The sequence below is a fragment of the Rousettus aegyptiacus genome, unplaced genomic scaffold (genome assembly GCF_014176215.1).
Source record: "Rousettus aegyptiacus isolate mRouAeg1 unplaced genomic scaffold, mRouAeg1.p scaffold_m13_p_5, whole genome shotgun sequence".
Taxonomy (NCBI): Eukaryota; Metazoa; Chordata; class Mammalia; order Chiroptera; family Pteropodidae; genus Rousettus; species Rousettus aegyptiacus.
Window position 1 is genome coordinate 18,489,554 of NW_023416308.1, and position 9,445 is coordinate 18,498,998.

The following is a 9,445-nucleotide window of genomic DNA, read 5'->3' on the forward strand; positions in this document are numbered from 1 at the left end:
AAACCGAGGCTCAGGGACATGCAGTCTGTGGACCCAGGTCATCCAGGAGGTGAGCGGCTGGCTGGATGCAGATTTGGGGAGCACAGAGCTCCGAGCTTGTGGGCTGTCATCTTCTTTTTGTACCTATTGTAAGGATTTGTGCAAACAGGGATGACTTCACCCCTCCCAGCAAGACCCTGTGGCCGCCTGGTTTTTCTAGGACGAGTGGGGACCCAGGAAGAACTGGAACCTGAGTTTGGCAAAATCCCTTTGGTTGTCCAGGTAGAGATGTCGGCCTGATTCTATGATGTGGGAGGTGATAAGGAGAAAGTAGAGGCTGAGTGGCAGATGGCCCATCAGCTCTAAATCCTGCTCACTGGCTGGGTGGCTGCTCTCTGAGCCTCGGTTTCCTCATCTGCAAAATGGAGCCAATTTTCACACCTACCACATAGAGATGTAAGGATTCAACACTATAAGAGGGCTTTGCACAGGGGTTGCTCTGAGCAAACATTCAGTACATATCAGTTGCTATCGGTGGTAGCATTAACCATTATGTGCCTCAGTTTCTTCCTGTGCAAATGGAGGTACCATGATTTATAAAGGGAAACACTTGCATGATGCTTGCTATGTGTAGGGGCCTTACGCTGATGAGTTGTATTAACAGCATAGGAGGCAGACTCTATTATGAGCCCCATTTTCCAGAGAAAAAAGCCGAGACACAGAGGTGAGGCCAAAGTTACCTGGGCGGCTAGTGGCAGCTCGCTTTTCCAGGGCCAGGAGGAGTCAGTCATGCTTGGCACAAGGCTAGGCTGGGTCAGCCCCTAGTGGGTAATTCAGATGAGGTTCAGAGAGGCACGGCCACTTACTTGAGGTCACACAGCCTGCCAGTGGCAGAGCACAGGACCAGTTTGTGCCTTTCAGTTTCAAGGGGCTAGAAATATTTTGCTCTCCCTTCATTGTACTGTGCTCTACATACAGTAATTGCTGGATAAATGTTCTGTTTCCTGCCCAGGGCAGGACCCAGACAAATCTTCTATCCTTTTGGCTTTGTTGGCTAAGGAGACAGGGAGGAGAGGCTGGGGAAGAAGAGGCTCTTGATTTTCCCGCCTCCTCTCGCTTCCAGCACGAGAATAGGCTGTGGGCTGGACCATGACAGGGCTCATGGCAGCCCCTGCTCTCTGGCAAGAGGTGAGATGGTGGGAGGTGGAAACTCCTGTTTCTCCAGCTGCTCCTTTTGGGGCTGGAGCCCTGCATACCTGGTGGTGAGGTGGAGGCTGGAGTGGCGGCTGAGGGGCCACAGGACCTGACTGTGCACTGTGGCTGCAGCCTTTGTCCTCTCCATTACAGCCCCTCCCCTTGGGCTGGAGGACTCTGACACCCCGGGAATCTCACTGGCAATAGCACATTCTTCCTGGTGCCTCTGGAGCCCCCTCCTGTCGCCCCAAGCAGCCCTCACTCCTCCAGCCTTTGTCCCAAGGAGGAACCCTCAGGAGTTCTGAGCCCCTCCAAGGACAAAGGGCTCATTGAGGTACCAAGGCCAGGCAGAAGGGAGAGGGGAAAGGTGTAGGGCAGAGTGACTGACAATAATTGACAAGGTTGGAGCCCCCTGGGGACCCAGGTTCAAATCTTGCTCCTGCCACACAAACTCTTGCTTCTGGGAGCCTCGATTTATCCATCTGTGAGGTGGAATGATTAGAGGATGGTAAGAGTCCATGGTGGCTGCTGCCTCTAACTGTTATATTCATAATGTATGGGGTTGACTATTGTTAATGTAGATCTCAAGGTCACTACCTTGCATGGAACCCCCTGGGGCCACCGTGTTTCCAAATCTGGAGTTTGGGAGAACTTAGAAAGGTGGGCAAGTTAGAGCTTATACCATGTGCTCAGTGACACCCCCAGGGGGCTGGAATCAAATACTGGAAACCATTGGAATATTCTCATTAGGTGGGACAAAGACCTCCAGGCCCACAAATTTGAGAAGAACTTTCTGCTTTAGAGCCTTTTTGGATTTCAGGATTACACATAACAGAGTGTGATCCATTACTGCTAGAATTCATTCACTCACTTACTCACCTCTCATTCATTCATTCATTCATTCATTCGTATAATATTTACTGAGCATCGCTATGTGCCAGACACTGCTTCAGGCTCAGGGTACCCTGTGGGGCTCCCACTGAGGTATGTGGGGGTAATGTCTACACCTGCATCTACATGCACTGAAGGGTTTGTGGGGCTATCAAACCTCACTGTGGATGAGGAGGCTGGTGTTATCCACCCCTAACACTCATATTTTCTTAGAATCTTTTCTCCGAGTTTTGTTAAAGGCGGGTGTGGGGATGGGGTAGTGATAAGCTTCTGAAGTGAACACGCATGTCACGACCAGCTTGAAGGTGAGGGAACAGTCCTGGGTCATGAAGCGTCTTGCAACTGGAGCCTTTAGCAGGGAAGGCAGGGCCTGTGCTGTTTGTGGTCTCCGGATCCGGGCTCTGCCTGGGGCTCGTGGAATGCCGTATGGGATGTGGAGCGTTGGAGGGGCCTGGGGTTTGAATCCTGGAGGACGTCCTTCTAGCTGTGTGACCTCAGGCAGGCCAGGTTGCCTCTGGAGCCTCAGTTTCTTCAGCTATAAAACAGGCCCAGCGAGCTGTTTGGAGGGCTTCTAGAAGGACTGAATTACTGAGCTGCCAGATGTGGAAGGCACTCGTAGCAGCTCGATATCTGAAACAAAGTGGCTTTTCTCTCTAGAGTTTGGGGCAGGGTTTTACCCCTTCGATGAGCAGCTGCGCCACTTGGGGCAGGAGCAGGCAGACAGTTAAAAGACCCCAGACATCGCCCCGTCCAGACCCTCTGACCTGTTCCTACTGATGTGGGGTCTGGAATTTGGACTTTTGGGTCAGCTGGGGATGAGGATGGGAACGGAGGACCAAGGGCTGTGGGCCATGGGCTCAGACTCGGCTGGGCTGGCCTCCTTGCCAGTTCAGGGCTGGCCGGCTACATAATTTGCAGAGCCCAGTGCAAAATGAAAACGCAGGCCCTTTGTTCAAAAAGCAAGAAAAAGGCATGAAAAGAGGCACTAAAATATAACGCTTTTCCCTTTCTTCCGCAGTCTCCCCCTCAACTCACGGTATTTTTTATTTGTTATTTAATGTGGTTCTAAGTAAAGACAAATTAAACTTTTAAATTACCATGAGTTTCACCACTCATCTGCATATCGTGCGATGCCAGTTTTAAGTACAAACGTAAGAACTTTAGATCTGCGTGCAGTGCCATTGAAACTACACATTTGTATTTGTAGTTCGTACATGCGTATGCATTTCATTTTAGCCAGAACAGTGGAAATGCTGCTCAAAACAAACTCAACTGTTTTTACTTCACTTTTTGATACACTCACATTCTATCAACACTCGACCTTCCACTTCCTGAAAGGGAGGGAATTTATGGCTTTCTCTAACCTTCCTTTCGTTCTGTATTGCCATTTTAACAGAAGTAAACACAAATCAGAAAGGATACCTTGGGGCTCCTTGGTTCTCCTGGTTTCTTAGAGTGCCTTCTTTTTGCAATCGAAGTAAGTTCAGGTGAAAAAGAGGGCCTCTTGGGGGCATCCCCGCCCCCTCCCTTACTCAGTCTTAGACTCAAACCATTTACCTTGTACTCGATTTGCATCTCTCTGACCTCCCACACACAGTGGAGTCCTGTGCTCGCAGGGAGTTGTGAAAGCCACCTGGGAACCCGGCATCCAGAAACAGCAGTGGTCACACGTGTTATACGTATCTCATCTGCTCACATGCATGCTCCATTGTCCCATGGGACTTCACCTACAAAACATGAGTTGGAAGATAAAACTATTAGGATTTTAAGACAGCGATAGCAGAACATTAAACCAAGGGTGGGGCCCTTGGGAGCGTGGTGTCCTGTGGACTGTAAAAGACACATGCTCATGAAGCTGGCCCTGGTCCAGGGCCACTGTTTCCCTTACTGATAGGGAAACTGAGGCCCAAAGACAAGCGGGATCCTGATGAGGTCATAGACGACCAGACGAGGACCTAGATCTCAGTTTCCTCATGATTGGATTGGAGGTCATCGGATTTGCCTCACAGAGATGGTGTGTTGGTTAGGAACAGAAGTGGGATTGAGTTTACAGAAGCCAATCATTTCTCTCCCTCCTGCAGCTGAAACATCTGCTCATTCATTTATTCATTCATTCAACAAATGTTAGCTGACTATTTACTATGTGCCAGGCAAAACTAACCTGATCCCAGTCTTTGAGGAAGTTCCAATCTAGTGGACAGAGCCCTCTATTCCAAGCCTAAATATACAGTCTTGAAACTTCCAGACCCTGAGACCAGAGGCCGTGACTCTGATCACCCCTTGATAAGTGGCCAGAGGGTGGGACATAAGCGACAGCATTTGACTGAGGGGTCTTCAAAGACGAGCTGTGAATTTGCTGAGAGTTTCAGTAGCTAAAGAAAGGGCATTCTAGGAAGAGGGCACAGTTTGGGCGAAGGCTTAGCAGTTAGAAAGGATTTCAGAGGAAAACTGCCAAAGCCTAGATCCTTGAAGAAAAGAGGTGAAGGCAAAGAGGGAGATTTGAGCCAGAGGCCCCAGAGGTCCTGTGACTCCAAATCCCATCCCCCACCCCAGTCAATTCTTGGGCCAGGCCCCCAGCCAAGACTTCTCCTTGGAACTTGGCTTTCTGCACAGAGCTGAAGGAGTTCTTAACAGCCCTGCCTCATGGCCTAGATATGTCAGGGTTTCTCTCCCTCCCCCTCTTTTTTTCTTTAGTTCATCTAGAAAGAAAGAAGGGCGCAGAAAGAGGGAGGAGAGGATGGAGGGGGGGGGGGGAGGGAGGGGGGGGGGAGGGGGAGGGGAGGGAGGGTTCGGGGAGGCATGAGTTTATGAAGGCAATGGAAGGAAGAATTCCTGTCCCCTCCTTCTCCTGTCCTTCATTCCTTATCTTTCGCTCTCTATATCTCTCCCTTCCTTCCTTCCTTCCCTTCCTCTCCTCTTCCTCCTTCCTTCCTCTCTCTCTTCTCTCCTCTCTCTCTCTCTCTCTCTCTCTCTCTCTCTCGCTCTCTCCCCCCCCCCATTCCCTCCCTCCCTTCCTTCTTTCCTTCCTTCATCTCTTCTCTCTCCCTCTCTCTGTCTTCCCCCCTCCCTCCTTTCCAAGGCCTGGGGTCTAGAAGCTCCTCGGCCTGGTCTTTGCATGAAAATAACAGCTGCTTTGTTTACCTAGCTGATGGTGTGTCCAGCACTGCACCAAACCTGTGCATCTTTTCACCAAATCTCACCCGACCTTATCACTTTGGAGATGAGGAAACCAAGCTCAGAGAGCTGAAGTGACTCCCCCAAAATCATTGTGAATGAAGGAGCTGAGTTTAAGCTCACCTGTGGGCCCTGAACCACAGGCCTGTGTGCTCACATCTCCCTGTTTTATTTTCAGCCTCTATTACCTCTAGGAAACCCCTTTTCATCCTTTAGAACTCTACTGAAATGCCTTTCCTTTGTATCTTCAAACCTTCAAGGAACATTCCATTTCTCCATCCTACAAATATTCGAGTACCTCTGTGTTCCAGGCATGGTGCGAGGTCTTGGAGAAACACTGTGGAATAAACTAATTTGGTTCTGCCAACTAACAAGCCAACATAAACCAATACATTGTTATTAATTGCGAAAACAGTTACGAAAGACATGAACTGAGTGCTCTACTAAAGAACCAGTTGGAATTACTATGTTTGTGTTGGGTAATAAGAGAAGTCCTTTTGAAAAGGTGAAATTCGAAAGTACCTCCAGAGAGAGAAATGGGCGTGTGAAAAGGCCCTGAGGCAGGAAAATCTTGATGTGTGCAAAGAACAGCGAGGAAGAGGAAGCGTGGTGGCTAGAGTGGGGGAAGAGAAGAAAGGGTGGTAGGTGATGAGCCAGTGAGGTGAGCGAGCCTCACTTCGAGTTGTCCCCTAAGACACTGAGGTTTTGGAGACTCTGCTTCCCTCGTGGGGCAGAGGGCTCAGATCGAATCCTCATGGTGTCCCTAGAGCTAACACCCTAGGGCTCAGATCGAATCCTCATGGTGTCCCTAGAGCTAACACCCAGGAGGTGTGCAGCTGAGGTGATTTGAGGCAGTTGTGGGTGAGCAGGAAGGTGACAGGCAGCTCTGTCCTCTGTCCTTTCCTCTGCTCAGGAAGGTGGCTGGGCCCTCCCCACTTGGCTGGCTTCTCTGGGACACCCTCCTGAGGGGCTCAGTGGGTCAGCTGGTTGGAGGGACATGAGAGATGCTGACGTAGGACCCAGGAAGGGGGCCCGGGCGGCACTCTTTGGGAGTCAGGCGCCATCTGTAGCTCATTTTCCTCTGTCATTTGCATTTTCTCTGAAATCATTTTTTTTTTTTAAAGATTCCAGCCAAATGCTCTGTCACGAAAACTACAACTTTAAAGGAGCATCGGAGGAGATGGTGGGCATTGGGTGTGGCCCTTCCAGGCTTGTAGCCTCCCTGGGATCCCTCTCCAAACCCCTCTCCTGCCCAAGGCAACTGGATTCTTGGATTGAAACGGATAAGAGCCACGAGGCAGTGTTTGTAGAGGCTTCCCTTGTGCCCGGCTCCACACTCAGAAAACACCATTCAGCCCGTGAGCAAGGGGGAGGGCGTTATCCCCTCTGAGGCTCAAAGCATGTTCACAGAGAACAGAGTCGAAGCTCGCAGCAAAATTTCAGGGTAGCTTCTATTCTCACATTAAGGGTGGGTGGCTCTGCCAGACGGAATACAGGTCTGCCACATTCACAGGCTGCAGTCTCTCTGCTTAGGACAGGAAGGGTTCTCTGAGGTACTTTAGTACAACCAACCATTGTATAGTTGAGGAAATGAAGTCCTTCAAATAGACGGGAAAGGGTGGAGTTGGGATTTGAACTAGGAATGCCGGCTTCAGAGAAAGATACATGATGTAACTTCAGCCATAAAAAAGCCTGGCCCTGCTCAGAGAGGATGGCAGCAGAGGTAGACTCCTGAGTGAAGCAACCCGCCCCTGGCACGTCACACCTGCCAGTGTGTCTTGACAGTCGGGTATAATCCTGTCTGTGGGATGCGAGATAAATAATTTTGAATCCCCCAGTGAGACAGCTATTTCCTCCCCATTCCTCTCATGACATCAGGGAAAGACTCCTGTTGGTGCTAATGTGTCTTTAACACCTCTCTCCCGCTCATCTCCCTTTTTTTACAAAGAAGCCCAGAGCTTTCCGCAGGCAATGCTGTCCTCTGGAATTTAGCGGCAGTTTTGTCAAGAGGGAGCCATTTGAGCTGAGCCCAAGAGGGTCACCGTGAGGTTTGACAGGGAAGAGCGAGGGGCATTCTGCGTTGAGGGTATAGCTGGCTCATAGTCCTGGAGGCATGTGGATCGGCATATTTGGGATAGAAGGGAACCATTCGATGTGACTGGGACTGCAGGGTGTGGTTGACAAAGTGGGAAGGAGTCTTAGGGCAAGGGCCTCAGTGCCATTGGATTGAAATGGATAAGAGCTGTGAGTCATGCACAGTGTGTGTTTGTAGAGGCTTGGAATTTATGAAAGGGCTTGAGATTTATTCTGTGGGTGATGGGAGCCACGGAAGGGCTTGGACCAGGAACAGAGGTTTGGAGAGAGTGAGACTAGAGGCAGGTAGGCAGTTAAGTAAGAGATTCTACCAGTGCTCTGGGTTAAAGACGATAGTGATTTGGAGGAAGGCAGTGGCTTTGGGGATGAAGACATCAATGCTGGTCTATCAACTAGGCTTTGCCTAATGGTGATGGAGATGATAATGGTGGTGATGATGGTGATGGTGTTGGTGCTGATAGTGATGATGGTAGTGCTGTTGATGAAGATGTTGATGGTGACGATTGTAATGATGCTAATGGTGGTGATGATGATATGGTGGTGATAACAGCATAAATAATACTGTCAGCTAACATGTAGTCTTACATTCCTTAACTGGTTGTTATTATCAAACCACTATCCCCTGAGATTGACACTATTTTTATTCTCCTTTCTCATATTGCCCGTGGCCACCTGGCTAAAGAATGGTAGAGTAGGGGTGGGATACTGGGCTGGCCTGACTCCTGAGCACTGAGCTCTGCATTCCATGTCTCCTGCTTCAAGGCAGCAGATGGACGAGGTCTTCTCCAGCCTTCCCCTATTCCCAGGCCACCGAAATAGCGGGTTTACTTTGTCCCCAGCCCTTGTCCTTCCCTGACCCTATGGGTTTAGACTTTTAAGGCACTGGCTGCACCTTTGGCTGGGGACTCATCATCCCTGTGGCCTTGGTGGCTGTGCTCTGTTCCCCAGGGGAGGAAGAGAAACCTTTCCACAGCCCTAAGCCATTTTGTGCCAAACTCTGGTCCATCTGAGATGAGTATGGGAGGGATTTGACCCATATGGTTCCAATTTCTTTTGGAATATCCAGCAAATGATGCTGGACAAAGGCAGGCTGCCTTGGCCAGACCTAAAATATGTGGGAGATTGCTTCCGAGATGTTTGACGACTCCAAGACTCAGTGGGATGGGCGGGCAGTACTGAGCCACAGCAACTGGTCCAGAAGTAAGTAATTGAATGCCACGGCTTATCCTGTGAGCATGGCAGAGACACATGGACGGGGACCAAGATGTGGGGAAATTTGGCCAGGTTGGGCAAAGTGCTGAGCAGGGATCCTCAGGGCACAAGAAACTCTTCCCTTTAGAAGTAGCAGTATCATATAGTGTCAGGAGTGACATTTTATTTTCCTGCTGTGTGACCTGAGTAGGTCACCTGACATTGCTTATACATTCGTGCTCCTATCCATCCAATGGGGCAAACAGACTTGGAGAGTATCACACAGAGCCAAGCAGGCCTTTTGGTTTTGTCCAAACTCCCTTACCTTCCAGGCATTTGTTCTTCCTTTTCTAGACACACGCTTCTGGTGGAGGCTGCCAATCATAACATCCTACCCTCTGACTGCAGTGATTAGTCTAAAGATGGGCAAATGACCCACAGTGGGCCAATCAGAGCCCTTTTCTGGTATTTCTGTCCTTGGGCTGGTTATGGAAGTAGCTTCTTTCCTCCACAGATGTGAGTTCTGAGCTGTCTGACTGTCTCCCTCACTCTGTGGAGGGGCAGATCTGAGAGAGAGAAGATGACCAGTAAAGATTGAAGCAGACGAAGACAAAGGATCCATCCAGCGGAAGTTGGCATCTTGGAGGCCTGCCTCACACCTGTCCTGCTCACAGAATTTTTGGTAACAAGAGCTAAGAAGACCTCCTGTTTTGCTTAAGCTAATTGGACTTGTGTTTCTGTCTCATACGCCTAAAACAGTGTTGATAAATGCCAGCCTTTCCTGGCTTCCAAGGAGCCTCCATGGTTTATTACCCTCGTTGTTCCTCAGAGACGCTCTCTGAGATGGGTATTAATACTTCTATTTACAGATATTAATAATCATAATGAACCTCATTTCCTGAGAACGCAATGCTGTGCCAGG

At 49.7% G+C, this 9,445-nt stretch overlaps 1 protein-coding gene across 1 annotated transcript in view; it reads left to right on the forward strand.

Annotated features, from left to right (window-relative positions):
* MN1 (MN1 proto-oncogene, transcriptional regulator) overlaps window positions 1-9,178 on the forward strand; it is a 60,611-nt gene extending 51,433 nt beyond the window's left edge. The window contains exon 2 of the mRNA XM_036221160.1: window positions 9,038-9,178. Within this exon, the coding sequence (XP_036077053.1) occupies window positions 9,038-9,093 (56 nt within the window). The 3' untranslated portion in view covers window positions 9,094-9,178. The remainder of the gene's footprint in view (window positions 1-9,037) is intronic.
* The last annotated feature ends 267 nt before the right edge of the window (window positions 9,179-9,445 follow it).